Raw genomic sequence first — 25,271 nt, forward strand, 5'->3', positions numbered from 1 at the left:
TCATGGGACTTTGTATCCAGTTAGTGAAATTCAGATTAGAAATGTTCTTTCCTCCAACGGCTACATGTGAGTGGGGGATTTCTACACCAGGAGCACACATTTCTACAAGCTCCATACGGATGAGGAGACGTTGGCATAAATTATTGCCAAAAAATCTGCTGCATGTGAATGTACCCAAATACCTCCCCCCTCCACATTATGATGTAACCAGGTGTATGAGAGTGAGCAAAAAAAAAAATCCTTAAATCCCCGGACATGCTGCGTCTTGTTCTGCTGTGAACCTTGCTCCACTCACTGCTAATCCCACCCCCCACTATCGGTGCGGACCCTCTGGGACCTACAAACGGCACAGATAGAAGTGTCACATATCCTGGGATTACACTGGGCCTACGAGGCAACACACACACACACACACACACACACACACACACACACACATATACACACACACACACACACACACACACACACACACACACACACACACACACACACACACACATATACATATATATATATATACACACACACACACACACACACATATATATATACATATGTATATATATATATACACACACACATATATACACACACACATATATACACACACACATATATACACACACATATATACACACACACATATATACACACACACATATATACACACACACAACACACACATATATATACATACACAGACACACAACACACACGTACAGGGAGGTCCAAAAGTAGGTGGACAGTATGTGTGATAGGGTTATCAAACATGGTGTAAAGTGAAACTGACTCAGTTCCCCTTAGCAACCAATCAGATTCCATTTTTCATTCTTCACAGACTCTTTGGAAAATGAAAGATGGATTCTGATTGGTTTCTAAGGGCAACTGAGTCAGTTTCACTCTACACCATGTTTGATAACCCTATTACGCATACTGTCCACCTACTTTTGGACATATACATATATATATATATATATATATATATATATATATATATATATATGTATATGTATATATATATATGTATATATATATGTATATATATATATATAATATATATATATATATATATACACACACATATATATACACACACATATATATAATATATATATACACACACGTATATATATATATATATATATATATATATATATATATATATATATATATATACATATATACATATACCTTGCAAATGGCAGGTTTTTAATTGAATTTTCTCTGCTTGTTATATGGCGTGAAAACCAATTGCTTCTGTAATATCAAATTATTGCCTGATTTGCATTTAGGACCCTTAGCCGCCTTAGGCTGCTTTCACACATCCGGTTTTTGCTGTGCGGCACAATCCGGCTCTTTGCAGAAAAAACACAACCGTTTTTTTTTTTGCCGCCGGTTGCAGTTTTTCCACATAGACTTTTATTAGTGCCGTATTGTGCCGCATGGGCTTGCGTTCCGTCCGTTTTTTGCCGGATGTGGCATATTTAGCCAATGCGGCGGCCGGATGGAACGTTGCCTGGCACGTTTTTTTTTTGTCCGGCAAAAAAAACCGCATCGCGCCACATCCGGCCAATGCAGCGCTTTTTCCAATGCATGCCTATGGATGCCGGATGCGGCGCGATGCGGCAAAAAACGCATCCGGCCGCCGCATGCGGTTTTTTGCACTGCGCATGCTCAGTAGCGTGCCGCAACCGGCAAAAACCTGACGGGCCGCATGTAAAAACTTATGCAAACTATCCGTTTTTTTTCGCCGCATCTGTTGCATAGGTTTTAGAGCCGGATTTAGCCGCACTGCAAAAAACAGATGTGTGAAAGTAGCCTTATTGACCCGGCAGCCCCTATACGTAGCCACTGGTGACGTCCACACGGGACAGGCGGAACATCCAAAGCAAAATCTATTGTAGCATAAATTGCCATGCCGGGCGGTTTCTGCTGCTTCTTTATCTGATTTCATATACCCTCATCTATAATGCTAATACTATAGTACACAGAAAATCTGCTGCTTATCAGTCCTGGATGGATAAATCTTTTAGATTTCTTGGCTGCTGATGATCTCCGCTTCATAGGCAGTGATCAGAATAATCTCTGATCGAGGCCTTTGTGGCAGGACGTTGCCTATTGTGCCGTTTAGGACCCCCCCACCCCCAAAAGAAAGAGAATACTGGGGGTCATTGACATCTTCTATATCTGATTCTCTATTGCAGGATATTCCTGAAGAAATTCTGAAGAATCTTGTGACAGAACTGAAACAGCCCAGAATCATTCCAAGGAGGATGGACGAATATTCACAAGAGGAAATTGAGGCTTTCCCTAAACTCTGGATCCCGTATGTAGCATTTCATTTCCAAGTTCTTTTCCTCAGTAGGATGATGTGATTGGGGGGTTTCGCGAAGACTGGTGTTATATACAGCACTCTGGACTAACAAGCCGTAAATTCATTGCAGGGGCATACATTTTCATAAAGTCAGTGCAGCCCTCTTTGAAGCTCTCCCTGTACGGCGGCGCCCCAAAAACTTGTGTATGCAAGGAACCTAGTACAATGGGTGGTGGAGTGCGCTGGTGTACAGAGGGTGGTGGAGAGAGCGCTGGCATACAGCGGGGGGGGGGAGCGCTGTGCTGGTGTACAGCGGGGGGGTGGAGAGAGCGCTGGCGTATAGCAGAAGGTGGAGAGAGTGCTGGCATACAGCGGGGGAGAGAGAGTGCTGTGCTGGTGTACAGCGGGGGGTGGAGAGAGTGCTGGCATATAGCAGGGGGTGGAGAGGGATGGCATACAGCAGGTGGTGAAGAGAGTGCTGGCATACAGTGGGTGGCGGAGAGGGCTGGAGTATAGAGGGCGGCGAAGAGCTCTGGAGGGCAGTGGAGAGTGCTGGCATACAGCGGGGAGCGGAGAACGCTGGCGTACAGCAGAGAGCGCTGGCGGGGGGCAGAGAACTTTGGCGTACGGTGGGGGGTTGGAGAGCGCTGGCGTATGGAAGAGGTGGAGGGCGCTGGCGTACAGCAGGGGGCGGACTGCACTGTTGTACAGCGGGCTGTGGAGAGCGCTGGCGGTGGGCAGAGAATGCTGGCGTACAGTGGGGGGTTGGAGAGCGCTGGCGTATGGAAGAGGTGGAGGGCGCTGGCGTACTGCAGGGGGCGGACTGCGCTGGCGTACAGCGGGTTGTGGAGAGCGCTGGCGGTGGGCAGAGAATGCTGGCGTACGGTGGGGGGTGGAGAGCGCTGGCGTATGGAAGGGTGGAGGGCGCTGGCGTACAGCAGGGGGCGGACTGCGCTGGCGTACAGCGGGCTGTGGAGAGCGCTGGCGGTGGGCAGAGAATGCTGGTGTACGGTGGGGGGTGGAATGCGCTGGCGTATGGAAGGGTGGAGGGCGCTGGCGTACTGCAGGGGGCGGACTGCGCTGGCGTACAGCGGGCTGTGGAGAGCGCTGGCGGTGGGCAGAGAATGCTGGCGTACGGTGGGGGGTGGAGAGCGCTGGCGTATGGAAGGGTGGAGGGCGCTGGCGTACAGCAGGGGGCGGACTGCGCTGGCGTACAGCGGGCTGTGGAGAGCGCTGGCGGTGGGCAGAGAATGCTGGTGTACGGTGGGGGGTGGAGTGCGCTGGTGTATGGAAGGGTGGAGGGCGCTGGCGTACTGCAGGGGGCGGACTGCGCTGGCGTACAGCGGGCTGTGGAGAGCGCTGGCGGTGGGCAGAGAATGCTGGAGTACGGTGGGGGGTGGAGAGCGCTGGCGTATGGAAGGGTGGAGGGCGCTGGCGTACAGCAGGGGGCGGACTGCGCTGGCGTACAGCGGGCTGTGGAGAGCGCTGGCGGTGGGCAGAGAATGCTGGCGTACGGTGGGGGGTGGAGAGCGCTGGCGTATGGAAGGGTGGAGGGCTCTGGCGTACAGCAGGGGGCGGACTGCGCTGGCGTACAGCGGGCTGTGGAGAGCGCTGGCGGTGGGCACAGAATGCTGGCGTACGGTGGGGGGTGGAGTGCGCTGGCGTATGGAAGGGTGGAGGGCGCTGGCGTACAGCAGGGGGCGGACTGCGCTGGCGTACAGCGGGTGGTGGAGAGCGCTGGTGTCATTCTCAGGACTGGTGGAAGTCATTCTTCACCCTATCACAAAGTAATGGCAAATCTTTGCAAATTGCCGTAACTTTACGACTTTACCCCTTAAATCACCCGGTACAGAGCGTCCGCCGGTGGATGCAGATGGTGTTGGTTGAGGCAGCGCTGAGCAGGTCCCTTTATGTCTCGGAGCTGTGTGTTTTGCTATGGCTCATTACAAACCATCTTCGAGGTATTTAACTTTCCTGAAAAGCCGCGGATGAAAAGTCTCCCGACGTGCGGCGCTCAGGGGTCACATTGTGAGGGATAATCCCGTGTAAGAAATGCACTTTGTTCCCTTCCAAGACTATTGTCCGGGATTCCGGTCTCAGACGTCGCCTGTGAGATCTCTTTATATCCTTGCGTTTATTCTGGAGGTATAAATGCGCTGAGCAGAATGTCCTCTATAGAAATGAATTCCTGCCCTTTTTTTGGGCTCCGTCTCCGTGTACGGCGGATGGTAAAGCGATGAAGGAATGCTTTGATGTGAGATGGAAATGTCGGACGCTGGGTTCCTCCTCCCGCCGTCTCGCCCTGAAGAAAGCTGGTTGTTCCATAGTCAAGTGGAGACCATTGTCGGCCCCTTTTAATAGTCTATTAGTCAAGCTCCAGCTTCAGACGGCACATTCGGATTCATTAGCGTGCCGCGGGGGGGGGGGGGCGCGGGCGGCTCGAACGCCGGATTCCAGCTATGATTTACCAGCCAATATTATATTTTTATTTTTTTAGGTTATTTTGCAGTGTCCGGTAGTGAAGGCACTGTGACTCTCTGCATTTATTTTTTAATGACATTTTGCCCATAGTATTGATTATTATTATTATTATATACACTTATTATTTTGTGTATTTGGCTTCTTAGCAGATCAGCATCTCCATGGTAACAGACTACAAACAAACCATGTGTAGTCTGATCCTATAATACATTAACTATAAAATCAAGTGAAAAATATTTGCTCCTCCTAACCTTTAAGGGAATCTGTCAACAGGTTTTTGAGAGCAGCATGTTGTAGGGGCAGAGAGCCCAGTTCCAGCAATGTGTTACTTACTGGGCTGCTTGATGCAATTTTGATAAAATCCCTGTTTTCTCTGCTGCAGATCTAGCAGAACTCGAAATGTGGAGCTGTGTATAACTCCGCCCACACCACTAGTTGGCAGCTTCCTGTGTATGTTGTACATTGTCAGCAATCTGTGGGGTGGGGGCGGGGTTACACAGATTAAGTGGTCTGCCTAGCACACAACACCTAGTCCTAGCAGTGATAATCTCTTGCTGATAAAACACTGATTGTAGTGAAACTACAGCCAGCTGCAGAGCAAGTGACATATCCCTGGAATCAGAATCTCTGCCCCAAATTATGTTTCACTTAGATTAAACAGCAAAAACCTGCTGACAGATTCCCTTTAAAGAGTAAGTAAACCTTTGAAATGTTCTGAGGTTTTTTTTTCACATTTCCTTGCCTTAATAATTACAAGATCGGTGAGCGGCCAAGTCTTAACACTCCCACTGATCACAGAAAAGCCTCCTGTGGGGTGCACAGCTCCTACTGCAGCATGCGTACTGCTCCCTGTGCCTGCTCAGACAAGAGCTGTGCACCTCTTAGGGGGTTTTGTTTGTGTCCAGGACCCGGCCCCCTACCGAACTACTTGTAATTATTGGCACCGCCACTGGGCTCTTATATACATTCTAACATGCTGTATATAAGAGAGCCCAGGCCGCTGTGTGGAACATAAAAATCACTTTATAATACTCACCTAAAGGGCGGTGCAGTGCAGACTGGTCGAATGGGTGTCTCCATTCTCCAGTACCGGTGCCTCCTCTTTAGGCCATCTTTGTCCTCCTTCTTCTGAAGCCTGGGTGCATGACACGTCCTATGTAATCCACACTCGCCAGCATTGAGGTCCTGCGTAGGCGCACTACAATACTTTGATCTGCCTTGCTCAGGGCAGATCAAAGTGCGCCTGCGCAGGACCTCAATGCTGGCGAGTGTGGATGACGTAGGATGCGTCATGCACCGCAGCTAGAGAAGAAGGAGGACAAAGAAGGCCCAAAGAGGAGGCACCGGTACTGGAGAACAGAGACACCCATCCCACCAGTCTGCACCTCATCACCACTTAGGTAAGTATTATAAAGTGATTTTTACGTTCTACACAAAGGTCTGGGCTCTTGTATACAGTATATTAAAATGCTTATAAGGGATAAAAAAAAAAAAGTAAAAAATAAACCCCGTAAAAATACATATTGGCAAAAATGAAAAAGTGACTCGGTATAAACCATTTTCATTACTTTATTAGATATCTGGAAAACCTTAATATCCTGAGGAATTAATATAAGTGGTTATTCAATGTGAAACATGAGCCTTGTAAAAAAAAATAAAAAATAAATAAAATCACCATTTGTGCTGTCTAAAATAAAGTAAAAAAATAATAAGTAAAATTAATTAAAAGATATATATGTGTGTGTATAATATGTATGTGTATATATATATATATATATATATATATATATATATAATATGTGTATATATATATATATATATATATATATATATATATATATATATATATATACATATATAATATGTATATATATATATATATATATATATACATATAATATGTATATATATATATACACACATATAATATATATATATATACACATAGTGTGTGTGTGTGTGTGTGTGTGTGTATATATATATATATATATATATATATATATATATATATATATATATATATATATATATATATATATATATATATATATATATATATATATATATAATATATCAGAACATTACATGAATTTATATTCTGTGACCTAAGTGGCATTAAAAAAATAAAATTCTCTCCAATAAATCATGATTTCATACAGTCGCTTTAAGGCAAAAAAAATTAGTTCTGGCCAAAACCAGGTGGGTATTAAGCGGTTAATGTTCTGCACTGCACAGTATCTCCGCGCTCCAGGCTCAGTCTGCCCCATACCCGTCATTCCCCGATGTGATCCTATAACGCGCTGTCACTTCCCGGGCAGCAGCAGGTTTTCTGTTTTCCTTTATAGGGTTTCCTAATCTCTGGCTTCTGTGCATAATCCATTATGCGTCGGTGAATTAGACCCGCTAGTAACCCCCGATAATATACACCGGGATGAGAATATGACGCGAGGGGGGACGGTCCCGGGAGAATGTGGAACAGATGAGAGGCGATTACCTGTCATGTGTCTAGGAGAGCCCTCATTATGTCATTTCCATTCTCCAAAGTTTCCCTAAGTGATTTCACAGCAGTAAATTATAGAGGACGACGATCCGGTGTGTCTGAGTACCGGCTGCGTCTGCCGTCTGCTGCCCCAATCTTTGAAGATTCCCTCCTCCTCCTGTACCATTCCTTAATGTCTGCAGGATAACAGCCCTGAACCAGATGTAGAAGCTGAAATGGCGACGATGGTGAGTGATCGCCTGCGGCCGGGCACGGAGGGACGTACAGTGCCGCGTATCCACAGAGCCCATTGACTAAGCTTCCCATGTACAAGACCTCCTGTGTACGGGGGTATTATGGACCATGGTGACCTCCTGAGTTGTGAGGACACTTATATGGCAGTGGTAGTCTTCTATGGGGCTGTAATATAGCTCCATGTGTCTCCACTAACGCAGGATGTATTATGGGGGCAGCATGTGGAGCCCCTGGGACTGTGCACCTCCACCCAGCCTCCCGCATGCAATCAAGGTCTCAAACCGGTCATCCAGGGCACCCACTTCTCGCCTCTGGTGCCAGCAACCTGACGACTCCTCATACCTGCCAAGACACGTGCACGATTGGTGGGTGTCATTCACTGACATTCAATAGATTGTGCACAGAAGTCGGAACGTTTACAAAAAAAAAAAATCATCCTATAAAGGAGGACATGAATGCTCCAGTCTATAATGCGGGAGTGAGCAGCGCCTGACAACACCTTTAATGGATGTTTTCCCATTGGGATGTATCACCTAATGATCGGTTAGGATCTGATCTTTGGGCTTCCCACCGATCCGAAAAATAAAGAATGCCGCCACATCACTTTAGTACTGTGCTCCCATCTAGGGATACTCTGCACACGCAGGGAATGACAGCCGCCTCCAAACAGTCCACGATCAGGGTGCCGCTGTGTAGCAGAAACTCGGATTAGTGGGTGTCTGAGGTCAGAACCCCCTTATCCTAATGTGTCAGTATCTCCTAGCATTATGCCATCACGTCATACCATGGAAAAAGCCTGTTTTTTTATAGCATGCTGCAGTTATTTTTAGGCCCTGTCCACCCCTCCGTCATTAGGGTATGTTCACACTGCATTATTTTGAGTTTTTGCAGCAGAAACTCTCAAAATGCTACCCAAAAACACAGAACTCCTCAAAACTCAGCAAAAAGACCCCGTGTGTATACACCCTTAGCTGGAAAACGAGTCATTAGGGTGAGCAAAAAATGAATGCATAAAAGGTTGGGGGGGCCTCCCTTAGATTAGCCAAAGGACAGACCTGCTGTAAAGAGGGGCTGCTGCTGTGCATTATTCTAAGGGGCTCCAGCTAATACCAGATTTCTCTAGTAGTGGCCGCTATAGATCTGTAGTCTCCCCTGTCCCCTGATTAACGGGTTTTGAGCCATCAGAAAATATAATAATAATCTTCATATAGTGCCAACATATTCCACAGCGCCTTACAAAATAGACTCGGATGCTGCGTTTTTATATGAGGGGTCCTCTGCTGTTTCATTAAAACTGGGGTTGTCTAGATGAAACTACCCACTTTCGGGTGGTTTTACACATAATGTGTATGTATATACAGTGTGTCCACCCATATCCTGTCCACCGCCATTAACTTGAGAACGGCGGCAGCTATAGGCATAGAAGTGGTGTCTAGGTATAGTAAAGTAGCCATGCGCTACGCAATGAAACCACCTATAGCGCCACCTGGTGGAAAACAACGGAGTTAGCATTTTTATCTCGAAAACAGAACGAGATAGAGAAAAAAAGAGAATTACAAAGTTGTAGGTCATCATCAATTCAATATGAATCGACACCTTGCATACAGAAATGCTATGATTAGAATGTGTAAAACTCACAAGGCTGCGGACGTGAAGCGATACCTCATGGAGACCTTCCTACAAGTCTACAAGTCATTAGGTATGGTGGCTGTGTAGAGTTGCCTCCACGCTCTCCTGACCTGACCCCATTGGACTTCTTCCTGTGCGGTCACATCAAACAGCAGATGTATGCGACCCCTCCACCAACATTGCAGGACCTACGACGACGTATCACAGATGCTTGTGCAAACGTGTCACCTACCATATTGCACAGCGTGCAGCAAGATACAGTATGCTGAAAAAACAAAAAGCCAGCACCAAATGTGCACTACAGCACTAAACATTCCAAACTGTACTTATTATAAAAAATTTTTTGAGATTTTTGGCAAAAAATTGCAATTTCTTGAGCTGCTTCGCCACGTCACGGCAAATCTCATTTGAAGCAGTCCTACACTAAAATATTTTTATAAAATGTGCCATACGGCCTCACATATGAATAGTAGAACTGCTCTTAGCAGCACTCACCTGGTCTATTTCAATCCCGTACCCATGACTGAGTCATGGCTGTGGGCGGGACAGGTCCAAGCAAATGCTGCATGAAGTAAATAGCCTGTGGACAAAGCCTGATGACTTAATGTGAACAGTCACCAACCGCCAAAATCCAGACAGATGGAATACATCCCAAACTGGGGTGCATAGCAAGGTGGAGGTCAACCACCGACCAATTCAATGAAGAAAAAACAAAAAGCCAGCACCAAATGTGCACTACAGCACTAAACATTCCAAACTGTACTTATTATAAAAAAATTTTTGAGATTTTTGGCAAAAAATTGCAATTTCTTGAGCTGCTTCGCCACGTCACGGCAAATCTCATTTGAAGCAGTCCTACACTAAAATATTTTTATAAAATGTGCCATACGGCCTCACATATGAATAGTAGAACTGCTCTTAGCAGCACTCACCTGGTCTATTTCAATCCCGTACCCATGACTGAGTCATGGCTGTGGGCGGGACAGGTCCAAGCAAATGCTGCATGAAGTAAATAGCCTGTGGACAAAGCCTGATGACTTAATGTGAACAGTCACCAACCGCCAAAATCCAGACAGATGGAATACATCCCAAACTGGGGTGCATAGCAAGGTGGAGGTCAACCACCGACCAATTCAATGAAGAAAAAACAAAAAGCCAGCACCAAATGTGCACTACAGCACTAAACATTCCAAACTGTACTTATTATAAAAAAATTATTTTTTTTTGGCAAAAAATTGCAATTTCTTGAGCTGCTTCGCCACGTCACGGCAAATCTCATTTGAAGCAGTCCTACACTAAAATATTTTTATAAAATGTGCCATACGGCCTCACATATGAATAGTAGAACTGCTCTTAGCAGCACTCACCTGGTCTATTTCAATCCCGTACCCATGACTGAGTCATGGCTGTGGGCGGGACAGGTCCAAGCAAATGCTGCATGAAGTAAATAGCCTGTGGACAAAGCCTGATGACTTAATGTGAACAGTCACCAACCGCCAAAATCCAGACAGATGGAATACATCCCAAACTGGGGTGCATAGCAAGGTGGAGGTCAACCACCGACCAATTCAATGAAGAAAAAACAAAAAGCCAGCACCAAATGTGCACTACAGCACTAAACATTCCAAACTGTACTTATTATAAAAAAAATTTTGAGATTTTTGGCAAAAAATTGCAATTTCTTGAGCTGCTTCGCCACGTCACGGCAAATCTCATTTGAAGCAGTCCTACACTAAAATATTTTTATAAAATGTGCCATACGGCCTCACATATGAATAGTAGAACTGCTCTTAGCAGCACTCACCTGGTCTATTTCAATCCCGTACCCATGACTGAGTCATGGCTGTGGGCGGGACAGGTCCAAGCAAATGCTGCATGAAGTAAATAGCCTGTGGACAAAGCCTGATGACTTAATGTGAACAGTCACCAACCGCCAAAATCCAGACAGATGGAATACATCCCAAACTGGGGTGCATAGCAAGGTGGAGGTCAACCACCGACCAATTCAATGAAGAAAAAACAAAAAGCCAGCACCAAATGTGCACTACAGCACTAAACATTCCAAACTGTACTTATTATAAAAAAAATTTTTTATAGCGCCACCTGGTGGAAAACAACGGAGTTAGCATTTTTATCTCGAAAACAGAACGAGATAGAGAAAAAAAGAGAATTACAAAGTTGTAGGTCATCATCAATTCAATATGAATCGACACCTTGCATACAGAAATGCTATGATTAGAATGTGTAAAACTCACAAGGCTGCGGACGTGAAGCGATACCTCATGGAGACCTTCCTACAAGTCTACAAGTCATTAGGTATGGTGGCTGTGTAGAGTTGCCTCCACGCTCTCCTGACCTGACCCCATTGGACTTCTTCCTGTGCGGTCACATCAAACAGCAGATGTATGCGACCCCTCCACCAACATTGCAGGACCTACGACGACGTATCACAGATGCTTGTGCAAACGTGTCACCTACCATATTGCACAGCGTGCAGCAAGATACAGTATGCTGTGCAGAGTCCAGATGTGCATTGCAGCTGACGGGGGCCACTTTGAGCATCAAACTTAAATGAGCGCCAGATGCGTGACCAGCATTCAATGTTTTGGGGAGGTCATGGGTTTCATATCATAGCTTTCTGTATGCAAGGTGTCGATTCGTATTGAATTGATGATGCCCTACAATTTTGTAACTCACTTTTTTTCTCTCTCTCGTTCCGTTTTTGAGATAAAAATGCTAACTCCGTTGTTTTCCGCCAGGTGGCGCTATCGGTGGTTTCATTGCGTAGCGCATGGCTACTTTACTACACCTAGACACCACTTCTATGCCTATAGCTGCCACCGTTCTCAAGTTAATGACGGTGGACAGAATAGAATGGAAGAAGTGTATTTTGGAAAGAAAAGTACAAGTCCTTGTACCTCTATGCTTTTTTTTTTTTTCTTTTTTCCAAATGCATGAAACATTGCCCAAAAAACTGCAGTGTTCTAATAGTGATTGTGACCATCCCCCGATGCAGTTCTTCAACTTTGTAATGACTCCATATGGCAATCAATATATTTATATACTTTTTATGGTGGGAATTGACACTTTTTTTTGCACATTTTTGGACGATATATTTCTGTGTTTTTTTGTTTGTTTTTTTTTACAAAACTGCAAGTAATTATCCTTTAGTTGATTTTGATCCTTTATTAATATTATATATTTTTATGTTCTGCAGTTTTGTTTTGTTTGTTTTTTTTTTAACAGTCATTACTTTAAAAAAAAAATATATATATATATTTTTTTTATTTTGATTCTTTACAAATAAATTTTATATATAGATTTCTTTTATGTTCTGCTAATTTTTGGGGGTATTTTTTTTTTTTTTTATAACAAATATTTTAGTGTTTTTTCCTATTTTTTTATTTCCCGGAGAGGGAGAGGTTTCGCGTCCTGACAAATCCTCTTATTGGGCCTTTGATTTTCTGGTTTGTAAATTTTCCTCGCTTGTTCAGCGGTACGATTTCCACTCACCGTGACAGGCCGGTGTTTTCCGTGACAGTGTGACGGCTGCCCCCCGGCTTGTCCTATGACTGTAACGAGATTAACGAGTCGTCTTTCATGATGGCGATGATGATGATGGTGGTTAGTGTGTCTGATCTTGTCTCTATGGGCTGTTGAGTGATTCAGCCCACCAAGACGGCTTCAAGCTCCTTCATTATACTTAAGACATATGAAGACACGCTGTCTATCTCTCTTAATAGAACATCATGGTGATGATTCCCTGCTTGGGACCCCTGTTTTATCCAAAAAATAGTGGCTACCATTTTGGGGTCCATACGACTATGATACTGCTTTTTTTTTTGGACACAGTATTTTATTTTTTTTTCCAGCGTGAACTATATGGGATAAACTTTTATCATATTTTATTAGTTTGGACAGTTCCGCACGTTGCTATATCAGATATGTTATTTTAGTTTTCCTTTTTAGATTTTTTTTATAAGAGAAAAAAGTTTTTTTAATTTTTTTTTTTTTTATCGTGCCATTGCATTTTTTTTATTAGATTTCCGAGGGGTCTTGAGTGTGTGTTTCCTGAGGTATGAAAGTGGGAAGGGTCTCAGACCCCCTAAACGCCACGGTCCCAATTGACAGTGGCATCTAAGGGGTTAAATGACTGCGCCAATTTCAGCACTTGGACTCTGGCGCCATCTGTATAACACAGCCGGCACCCGTCCTGTATGTAGCACTCCTGATCTTGCTCCATACATACAGTGTATATGTACCCCAGCTTCTTTGTGGGAGGAGCTAATGCCGTCCATCATTATCTAGTCTGTTACCTAGCAACCACATAAGCATGCATAGTTACTGTTTACACAAAAATGAGGCGTTTCATTTTCCGAGTGAGAAACCTGTATAAAAGCAAAATTGCCCCTGTTGCCCATAGTAACCAATGACAGCACATTTTTAAAGAGCATAATAAAATGAAAGCTGCCCTGCGATTGGTTGCTATGAATAATAGACCGTTGTAGTCTGGTTTCCTTGGAGGCTATGGCGTTCTCTGCACACAATAGGCTTTATTCAACAAGACTGTCTTTAACACGAAAAGAATATATATCTTTATTGTCAATAGCAACCAATCAGAACGCTGCTTTTATTTCCTTAACCGCTCTGGGAAAATGAAAGCTGCAATGTGATTGGTTGTTATGGGCAACAAGGCAAGTCAATGTGGATAGCTTTAATGAATAAGGCCCAGCCTTGTAATATTTTTTTATTTTTGACAGGATTTTCTACATCACAGCTGAGGTGTGAATTAATAAACCTAAATAAAGTATAAAAATCAATTAGACAAAATGTTATTAGGCCTCAAATGAAAAGTAGTGGAGGTTCCTATAGCAACCGGCTACCACTCCTTATTCCACAGCTATTTAAAGGGGTTGTCCAGCTTTAAAAAATCATGGCCGTATTTCTGCTAAAAAAAAGGGCGCCTCATCTGCCCACAGATTGTGCGTGGTGTCGCATTGCGGGCACGTGTCCACCATGAGTTTTTATCAGGTTTTTGACGCCTCAAAAATGCAGCGTTTTACAGTACAAGTAAAATGGATGGGTTTAATAGCGATCTCCTGGCTGCTGTGCTTCGTTTTACGCCACGGAAATTGCCCCGCAGAGCGTTTTTCCCATCCGCAGGATGTCAACTATTTGGCGGGAACGCTCGGTTTTCTGTGGAGATTTTCCCCATAGACTTGCATAAGATTCGGAAAATCCTCAGGTGAAAAACGCACATAATAAACGAAAAAATGCAGCGTAAAAAAACACAATGCCAAAAACGATGAACAATGAAAAAAACTGAAGTAAACTGAAAGGCGCTGAAATCCTCAACAAACACTGATTGTGGGAACGTTCCCTTAAAGGGGTTGTTCACTTTATTTTTATTTTGATTGTTTTGGTCCCATACTAATATATGAGTATTACAGGTTCTCCTCCTTCTTATAATCCTGCGCAGCACTTCTGTCCATAAATTTGGCGCGGACGGGGGAACATGTGACCAGAACCTGTCTATCAGCCCCCTACAGTTACATGTGCAGAGCTTTACAACTGGAAGAGACTGATGGACAGGTCTGGTCACATTCTCCATCATCAGCGGCCATTTTGTTACCAGGAGAGCTCTGCAGACTGTGAGGAAGGAGGAGACCCTGTAAGGCCTCTGTCACACGTTCGTGCCCCCGGTACGTGTTCGGCAGTTTTCTCACGTACCGGAGACACGTACACACGTGGACCAATGTATTCCTAATGTATTGGACACACGTAAGTAATTTAGAACGGAACGTGTGTCCGTTCCGTACTTACGTGGGTCCGTGTGTTTCTCACACCAACATGTCTGTTTTTCTCCAGCATCACGGGTGTCACACGGCCCGCACCCGTACCACACGGATGTACTGTGGATGCGGTCCCATGTGACACGCGCCGGAGAAACACGTGTCATTATTTTAAAATAAAAAAAACAAATACTCACCTCCTTCAGCCCTGCAGAATCTTCCGCTACAAACAGTTGCTGCCGTCCGGTGCTCATTATGAGCGTGTTAAGGAGGTGGGCGTGATGTCCCGGGCGCTGATCTCCGCTCGGCCGGAAGCAGCATCAGCGGGGAGTGGGCGTGGCTGGAGCCGAAGATCAGTTCCCTGTACAGCAGCAAGGACCACGTGAGTATGTAAATTACCGGTTTTCCGTGTGCTTTCGCGGATAGCACACGGAGAACACACGTGGCCCGCACGTACCAGAGACATAATACGTGTCTCGCGGCACGTGTGTGATTTTCACGTGAGTGTGGCAGAGGCCTAAGGCCCTGTGCACATGGTGCAGTTTTTGATGCATTTTTGGTGCAGTTTATCATGCTGTTTGTCTATCCCAGCAGTCCATGAGAAATCAGACGCGCTGTGCACACGTTGCTTCTTTTTTCCTTGAAGTTTTTGGGGCCGAAAAAAGCTGCAGCGTGTCAATTGTTGGTGCATTTTGTCCTGTGTTTTTTAGCCCTTCCAGCCATTGATTTAACTAAAAAAAAGAATCAAAAAGGCAAATTTCTGCAGTGTGCGCACATACCGTGATACTTATATATTAGTACAGGCCATAAAATCATGTCCCCAACACATTGACAGTAATAAACACAAAGTTGTGAACCCCTTTTACTCCTGGAAATATGACGTACAGTATTGGTAAGTAATATGTCAGGTCTGGTCCATGTCTTTTATGCAGGCTCAGGAGCTGAGCCCGCATCATTTCTGGCAAACGCTGGCTGTGATATACAGCCACAATCTGCTTTCACCAGTAGGATAGCTCCTGTTGCTGCTGTTAACCCCCATAAATGCCACTGTCAGTCTCCGACAGCGGCATTTAAAGCATGTAAACCAGGTGGAGGCGCACCATTCCACACACCCATCAACCCCGACAGGATGCTATCACATGGTGCCCATGGGTTGACACGGCAGCTGGGGTCCAAAATTCCAGAATTGTTTTCAACTCCACAATGAATTGCAATAAGAAGTGATCAAAATGTCGTATCTGCACCAAAATGGTATTTTTTGGCTCGTTCGGGGAGGGGGTTAGGCCCTATGTACTTGAATTGAGTTGAGCTGCAATACCAGAAACAATCCATTTACCATGGTGGCGCTGTTTTTTAGTCGGCGTCCTGTTTACTATGAATTTTTCATTTAACGTCCTGCTATTCTTCCTCCTCCTAAATCCCTTATTTCCAGGCTGGAGGAGAGCTTCGATTCCAAGTAGTCATGACCCCCGAGCCCCTGATGTATACGTCATAGCCATTGTGACTGTCATCATCTCCTCCGACCCTACTGAGCGGAGTTCACCAAGTACATGATGGCTGACACTTTCACCCTTGTTTTCTCATCAGTCATGTTTGCTGTCAGCGCTGGTGACTGTAGGGGCCGCTGTCATCACCACTGATTAGGATGGTTATTTGAACAGCTTTTAGCATTCATCAGGCATCTGGGGGGTCCGGCAGCCGTGTGGGGTCGGGGGTCATTGATAATGAAGATAAGCTGTCATGTTTTGGCAGTAATGACTATGTAGGCGAGTCCATAGGGAAATGCACATTGCATCCATCTGACAGTGATATTTTAATTTTATAAAACACCTTCATGGCATTTTTTTTTTATATTTAAATACATGTATTTTGCGTTAAAAATAATTTTTGCAATTGGGTTTCACTACACATTTTGCATAGTTTGTCTCTTGTAACCTCTGTGTTGTGTTATCTCTTACTGTAGAATGAGAAAACTAAGAATCCATCAGTGAGCTTGTCCTGACGGCGGGGGCTTATAACACTTTTATCTGTCATTTATTGAGCTCCTCTGATTTATGATGTAGTCCACAGTCATAAATTTAGCTAAGCAGAACTGCCAGAAAAAAGGACAGATAAAAGACTTATAAACTCCCATCAGAAAAAGCTCACTGATGGATTCTCCGTTAACTCATTCTCCAGCCAGAAATAAACAGGAAGACAAAAAAAAAAACGAGCAAATTTTTAATAAAATCCAATTGCAAAAGTTATATATATATTTATTATAATTACAGTCATATGAAAAAGTTTGGGCACCCCTATTAATGTTAACCTTTTTTCTTTATAACAATTTGGGTTTTTGCAGCAGCTATTTCAGTTTCATATATCTAATAACTGATGGACTCAGTAATATTTTTGGATTGAAATGAGGTTTTTTGTACTAACAGAAAATGTGCAATCCGCATTTAAACAAAATTTGACCGGTGCAAAAGTATGGGCACCCTTATCAATTTCTTGATTTGAACACTCCGAACTACTTTTTACTGACTTACTAAAGCACTAAATTGGTTTTGTAACCTCATTGAGCTTTGAACTTCATAGGCAGGTGTATCCAATCATGAGAAAAGGTATTTAAGGTGGCCACTTGCAAGTTGTTCTCCTATTTGAATCTCCTATGAAGAGTGGCATCATGGGCTCCTCAAAACAACTCTCAAATGATCTGAAAACAAAGATTATTCAACATAGTTGTTCAGGGGAAGGATACAAAAAGTTGTCTCAGAGATTTAAACTGTCAGTTTCCACTGTGAGGAACATAGCAAGGAAATGGAAGAACACAGGTACAGTTCTTGTTAAGCCCAGAAGTGACAGGCCAAGAAAAATATCAGAAAGGCAGAGAAGAAGAATGGTGAGAACAGTCAAGGACAATCCACAGACCACCTCCAAAGACCTGCAGGATCATCTTGCTGCAGATGGTGTCAATGTGCATCGGTCAACAATACAGCGCACGTTGCACAAGGAGAAGCTGTATGGGAGAGTGATGCGAAAGGAGCCGTTTTTGTAAGCACGCCACAAACAGAGTCGCCTGAGGTATGCAAAAGCACATTTGGACAAGCCAGTTACATTTTGGAAGAAGGTCCTGTGGACTGATGAAATAAAGATTGAGTTGTTTGGTCATACAAAAAGGCGTTATGCATGGAGGCAAAAAAACACGGCATTCGAAGAAAAGCACTTGCTACCCACAGTAAAATTTGGTGGAGGTTCCATCATGCTTTGGGGCTGTGTGGCCAATGCCGGCACCGGGAATCTTGTTAAAATTGAGGGTCGCATGGATTCAACTCAGTATCAGCAGATTCTTGATAATAATGTACAAGAATCAGTGACGAAGTTGAAGTTACGCAGGGGATGGATATTTCAGCAAGACAATGATCCAAAACACCGCTCCAAATCTACTCAGGCATTCATGCAGAGGAACAATTACAATGTTCTGGAATGGCCATCCCAGTCCCCAGACCTTAATATATTGAAAATCTGTGGAATGATTTGAAGCGTGCTGTCCATGCTCGGCGACCATCAAACTTAACTGAACTGGAATTGTTTTGTAAACAGGAATGGTCAAATCTACCTTCATCCAGGATCCAGGAACTCATTAAAAGCTACAGGAAGCGACTAGAGGCTGTGATTTTTGCAAAAGGAGGATCTACAAAATATTAAGGTCACTTTAATGTTGAGGTGCCCATACTTTTGCACTGGTCAACTTTTGTTGAAATGCGGATTGCACATTTTCTGTTAGTACAATAAACCTCATTTCAATCCAGAAATATTACTCAGTCCATCAGTTATAAGATATATGAAACTGAAATAGCTGTTGCCAAAACCCAAATTGTTATAAAGACAAAGGTTAACATTAATAGGGGTGCCCAAACTTTTTTATATGACTGTGTGTATATATATATATATATATATATATATATATATATATATAATATGTGTATGTACGTACGTACGTACGTGTATATATATATATATATATATATATATTACATATTATATTACATATTTTTTTTATATTTTTTTTTATTTACTTTCTTTTTTTAAAAAAAAAAAGAAAATTATAGATTAGCCCACAGGTGTCCATATTTTTTTTTATATTTTTTGTCTTCACCTGTGATACATGTCTGTGTACAGTCATTACTTACAACCTGTTTACCCTGGTGCATCACATTTGCACTTATGGTAGAACTGAGGCAATGGCTGACACATGGGACAGTGATAGACAGCGATGCTTAATTGTACACTCGCTGCCCGGACCATACTCCCTTGGTATGATAATACCTAGCAGATGGTCCTATAGACAGTGCGTAGGGTAACTTCCTCCTGATCTATGTCATTTTCTGAAGAAGAGGGGCTTTATTTGTGTAGGCAGGGTAAAGGGGGGAGGCTCCTGCTGCAGTCAGTTGACTTCTAGTTAAATAAAAGGTTGAGAGGAGCAGAATGACATAGTTGATCTCCTAGGACAAATACAGAAGATTTATTTTAATGGTGATATAAGACACTATAGGATCAACAGAGAAGAGACGCTTAAAGGGAATCTGTCAAGATTTTTGCTATTTTATCTGAAAGCAACATTAATTTAGGACAAGAGACCCTGATTCCAGGGATGTGTCGCTTATTATGGTCTATGCTGTAGTTTCAATATAATTAGTGTTTTATCAGTAGGGGAGTATCACTGCAGGACTAGGTCACACATGCAGAGCAGTCCAGCTAATCTGTGTAACCCCACCCCCACCACTGATTAGCAGCTTGTTCACAATTCACAGTGTTTACAACAAGCTGGTGTGGTGTGGGCAGGTTATACAGGGCTCAGCATCCACAGCACTACTACATCTGCAGCAGAAAAAGACTGTGATTGTATAAAAAATGAACCAATGAGCCCAGATACAAGTGACACATGGCTGGAATCAGATTCTCTGCCCCTACATCATGCTGTCAGATAATATAACAAAAAACCTGATGACAAATTCCCTTTTGGGGAGGCAGTTTCAGTGCATTTTCCATATTTCCTAAAAAAAAAATGGAGGTTGAAAGTATCGGGGTAGACCAGAGTGGACCTCAGACAGCTGTAAACCCCTCATTGGTCCTTTCTGCTTGTCTTTTATATACTCTATCTATACTCTTTAATATATATATATATATATATATATATATATATATATATATATATATATATATATATATATATATTACAGTTTGGATTATTTGGCTTTTGGGGTAAATTTCACGATGATCCTGCATTTCAGGTGACCTTATGTGACCTTCTCTCATCTTTTCGATGCTCATGTTCAATTGTTCAATGTTTCAGGACTTTTTGCACAACCTGCTGTTCTGTAACAAGGAGCTTAATGGCAAAATTCACATCTGATGTTTGATCCATGAATCGCCCAATACATTTCGGGGTTCAATTAGAATTGGTATTAATCAGTCCTCCTCATCGTGCTGTTCACATTTCGACATCATGAGGCCAAGATGACATCTAACAATTGATCAGCAGCACCGCGCCATTGTGAGGCTTCAGGCAGGATGTTCACCGAAAGAAATGGACACTGAGCTTAGGGCATCACAGAGTGTCACACAAAGGTTGTACAGAGATACAGAGAGACTGGAAGAGTCACAGAAAGGCAGAGAAGTGAACGTCCTTTGGACACATCCCACACTGATGACCACTTCTTCTTCTTTGTGAACAATGTCCTGCGGAACCGGATGATGTATGTCACACAACTCCAAGCACATTTAGGAGGGGGAGAGGCACCAAGTGTCACGTCAGACCATTCAAACCGTTTATATCAGTGTAGTCTGTGCTAGACGCCCTGCATGGTACTTGACCACACCACCAGGCACCGGCATCATCTACGCTGGATGAGGGACCAGTGGCCTCAGTGCTGGTCACGCTGAGCAGAAATGATGGCACCCACGATGTTGGAGACATCAAGGAGAACGCTGTGCATCAGCCACTGCTGTCATCAGACGAGGCTTTGGTTGTGATAGTGGTGTTACAGTGTAGGTTGGTGTGTCTAGTCAATACAGGGCAGCCCTACACTGTGTGACTGGTACAGTGACCGCCGATACTACTGGAGTAACACCATTAATCCAGTCATTGTGCCTCTGCATGAGCAACACCGGCCTAATGTCATCTTCATGGAGGACAATGCTCCAGCTCATCGAGGTCACATCATTAGGAAACTGCTGCTGGAGACTCTTGGACCTCAAATGGAGCGACCTACACTTTCTCCAGACCTGAATCTCATAGAAAACCTATGGGATCAGCTGAGTCGCTGTGTACAGGCCGTAACTCTGTACCCCAGTACCTCAATCACCTGAGGGCTGCCCTTCAAGAAGAGTGGGATGCCATGTCTTCATAGACAATAACTTCACTGGTGACCAGCAGGGGGCATTGTTGTCAGCTGGAATTGAAGCCCTGACATTTTGGGGGTTATGCACATTGCTGGTGTTGGCTTTCGTTTCATGAAATAGTTTGAGATGATGAAATCCCCATTGCTGCTTCTACTTAAATGCCCGACCTTTACGGTTGTTATGTTTTTTTATGGAAAAACCATAAATTTCACCCGAAAGCCAAATATTCCAAACTTTTTGTGAGTAGTTTAAATGGTTATATATTGGTTAAAAATGCAATTAATTTATGATTTCTTTTTGTATTGCAGATCCCCGGACTACCTGCCCAAATAAGCCTGTGATGGAGGATGACCAGGACGGGGGTCCTCACCAGATTTCTATAGATTTTTTTTTTTTTATGTTTATATGGACATTTTGTTTGCCAATAAATCCCTTTCCCATATTAAATGAGGTTTGTGTAGTGACGACATTTCCCAACAACCCCACCAGGCCATGTCAATGGTGGCTTACAGAGTAGTGGGTGTCCTGTCCATATTAAGGTTATCGGACCCTTCAAAGCTTTTTTTCCACACTGCCCCAGTTAGAGGTGGATTTTTGCAGTTTCTCCACCCATTGTATATACTCTATGCAGCATCGCATCATGTATCTGATCACTTCTGGGTAGGTTCCATATATCGACCCAAAATTGGAAAACCCATGGTGTGACGGGGTCCTTCTCCCATATCACACAACAGAGCGAGAGATGATGGAACAATCCAAAGAACCTTTATTCCAAGCAAATCAAACGGTGCATAACATAATCCACCATACAGAGGGTAAAAATAGTCCAGAAATACGAATATAGTCCAGTAAGTGATAAATGTCCCAGGTGGTTAATCATAATCCTCCAGCAGTCCTTTTCCAGGGAAATCTGGGTGTCTCAGTCTCTCTGGGGTGTTAGCCTCTCCTCAGAGGATCCATCTAAGGCCTAAGACGCACGGCATCAAAATCGGAGCGAGTGGGATGCGATAAAACATCACATTCCTCTGTGACCAATATTGGCCTATGTGCCAGCACCCATGAGCAATTATTTTCTGAGCCGTAATCGGACAGAGAGAACAATCGCAGCATGCTACGGGTGTAATGCGATCCTTGTTACTCTCGCACCTATTCAAGTTTATGGGGTGAGAGAAAAATCGCACTGCACTCGCAGTACACCGGTGTACCGTGAGTGCAGGGCGAGAATGGCAATAGCCGGCAACGGAGGAGAGAGGGAGATAAATCCCTCCCTCTTCTCCTCAGCGCCGGCCCTTTCCTCCTCAGCACCGGCCCTCCCCTCCTCAGAGCCAGCTTACCCCTCCTCAGAATTGGCCCTCCCCTCCTCAGAGCCGGCCCGCCCCTCCTCAGAGCCGGCCTGCCCCTCCTCAGCACTGGCCCTCCCCTCCTCAGAGCCAGCCCGCCCCTCCTCAGAGCCGGCCTACCCCTCCTCAGCACTGGCCCTCCCCTCCTCAGAGCCAGTCCGCCTCTCCTCAGAGCCAGCCTGCCCCTCCTCAGCATTGGCCCTCCCCTCCTCAGAGCCAGCCCTCCCCTCCTCAGAGCCGGCCCGCCCCTCCTCAGCACTGGCCCTCCCCTCCTCAGAGCCAGCCTACCCCTCCTCAGCATTGGCCCTCCCCTCCTCAGCACTGGCCCTCCCCTCCTCAGAGCCAGCCTGCCCCTCCTCAGCACTGGCCCTCCCCTCCTCAGAGCCAGCCTGCCCCTCCTCAGCAAAGGCCCTCCCCTCCTGAGAGTCGGCCCGCCCCCCGCAGCTGAGGTCCAATCGCATATTTGGACCTTAGTCACAGGGACACTCACATGACACTCGGCTCCTGCTGTGCTGCCAGTGTGAGCCGAGTGTCATGCGAGGATCGCAGTAGTCCCCTGTGTGGCCCCGGCCTTTCTTCCTCTTCTCTCTTCTCCTGCTCAGCCTGACTGAATCAATAATCCCTCAGGTAAGCAGAGAGTTTAGGTGCATTCCAGGCCCCCTCCCCCACACCTAGGTACAGAAGCACTTCAAGGAGTTATAACCCTGCAGACAGGATAAACAATACATGGAATACACAGACCACCACGCCCAAAACATGAACCCACACAAAATGGTTCATGACCCACAATATCCCACCATCACACATGGGGTCAGCACTGAGCTTGTGAGACACTGTGAAGGAAAATTGGAGAGAACTTCAATCAGACGAGTAAGAGGAGCAGAAGATTGACGGAGACCGAGGTGCTCATGCCCTATATCTGCTTCTTTTTTGTGCCATGAGCCCCCTTTGGCGGCTTTTTGAAGACCTCGGACACATTCCTATTTCTTCTACTGAACTTTAATATCACTTTCCAGTTTATAAACCTCTAGATATCCATGGCCGGACCCCGTATAGGAGCTTCTGTTTGGAGTAGTTGAGTCCCCAGCTGTAAGGTAACAGATGTGAGCGGGATATCCCTCACCTCCGCTATAGGATCTGATTTCGGACGTCTGCCCTCTCGCTTTTCTTGGCAGGACGATACATTCCAGGCAGAATATTTTGATCACATATACAGTCCTCGCGGCTCTCGCCCCCTTTTTGAGAATTTCTCATTTTCGTAATTGGAAAACCCCGGGGTCGGGACTGAAGACTTTTTTTTTTTTTTGCTTCAGGCAAGCTTTAAATTGGTAATACAGATGAGGAAAAGACATAAACATTATATCCTCTTACTATAGAGACATATGAAACTTTTATAGGGTCACGTCACGTGATTTTAGCGGGCCGATTGGCAACCTTGGGGCACAATCAGTCTTTGCATTGTCCGTATGGATGAAAACCTCCTCATAGATCAACCAAAAACAAAAACTGGAGTGTACATGGTTAATGTTTTTATATGATCACTTTAGTCTACAGGCCTAAAGCCTGAGGCTGCACAACTGTGGTTTCTGTCCCATGGAGTAATGTCTTAAAGGGAATCTGTCACCAGGTTTTTGCTTTCCCATCTAAGAGCAGCATAATGTACAGACATAGACCCTGATTCCAGCGATGTGTCACTTACTGAGCTGTTTGCAATCATTTTTAATAAAATCACTGTTTTCTCTGCTGCAGATCTAGCCATTATTCCAATGTGCAGATCTATAACCCTGCCCACATCATTGATTGGCAGCTTTGTGCCCATATACAGCGTGCACAGAGACCTGTCTATCAGTGGTGGGGTGTGGGTTTATACAGAGATCATGAATATGCTCAATTACCTGGCAGTGGCCAAGTTGTCCTTTTAACACTAGAACTACTGAGGTAGTCATTTTGACTAGTTTGCACTATGTATTTCTATATAGGTGTCACGAGTCCAGTAGTTCTAGTGTTAATGATAATATCCTGCTGATTAAACAGTGATTTGATCAAAACTACACTAAGCAGCCCAGTAAGTGACACATTGATGGAATCAGATTCTCTGCCCCTATTTTATACTGCTCTCAGATTGGGTGGCAAAACCTGGTGACAGATTCCTTTTAAGAATCCATGAATTCCATTCAACATCTACATCAATATCTACATCCTGCCTTGTGAAGTGCCAGATATGAGATTGGTTTTACCAGAACAGTTTAAATTTACAGGTGGGTTTTCCAAATGATTCTTGGGGTATCCTATAAGACCACAACAGTATGAAGTGGGGTCTTAGGGTTGCCCCTGTTACTGACCCTACTTAAGCTATGCACCTAATTGGGCTGCGATGTCAGCGGGTTCTTGATGTATAAACCCAACTGTAGACTTTGTGTCACCACAAAGGTGTAATGTAAACTGTTACCAAGTGAAGTTGGGGTGTTACATTTTGGTTTTTAAGGGAATCTGTCATAAAGTGTTTGCTATGTAATCTCAGAGAAGTATGATGTAGGGGCAGAGATCCTGATTCCATTAATGTGTCACAGTTGCAGGTTCAGTAAAATCATTGT

The 25,271-nt window shown here is 44.3% G+C and overlaps 1 protein-coding gene across 1 annotated transcript in view; it reads left to right on the forward strand.

Annotated features, from left to right (window-relative positions):
* MRPL13 (mitochondrial ribosomal protein L13) overlaps positions 1-21,784 on the forward strand; it is a 51,740-nt gene extending 29,956 nt beyond the window's left edge. Inside the window, exons 6-7 of the mRNA XM_075352906.1 lie at positions 2,208-2,329; positions 21,646-21,784. Of these exons, the coding sequence (XP_075209021.1) occupies positions 2,208-2,329; positions 21,646-21,670 (147 nt within the window). The 3' untranslated portion in view covers positions 21,671-21,784. The remainder of the gene's footprint in view (positions 1-2,207; positions 2,330-21,645) is intronic.
* The last annotated feature ends 3,487 nt before the right edge of the window (positions 21,785-25,271 follow it).

The sequence above is a fragment of the Anomaloglossus baeobatrachus genome, chromosome 6 (genome assembly GCF_048569485.1).
Source record: "Anomaloglossus baeobatrachus isolate aAnoBae1 chromosome 6, aAnoBae1.hap1, whole genome shotgun sequence".
Lineage (NCBI taxonomy): Eukaryota > Metazoa > Chordata > Amphibia > Anura > Aromobatidae > Anomaloglossus > Anomaloglossus baeobatrachus.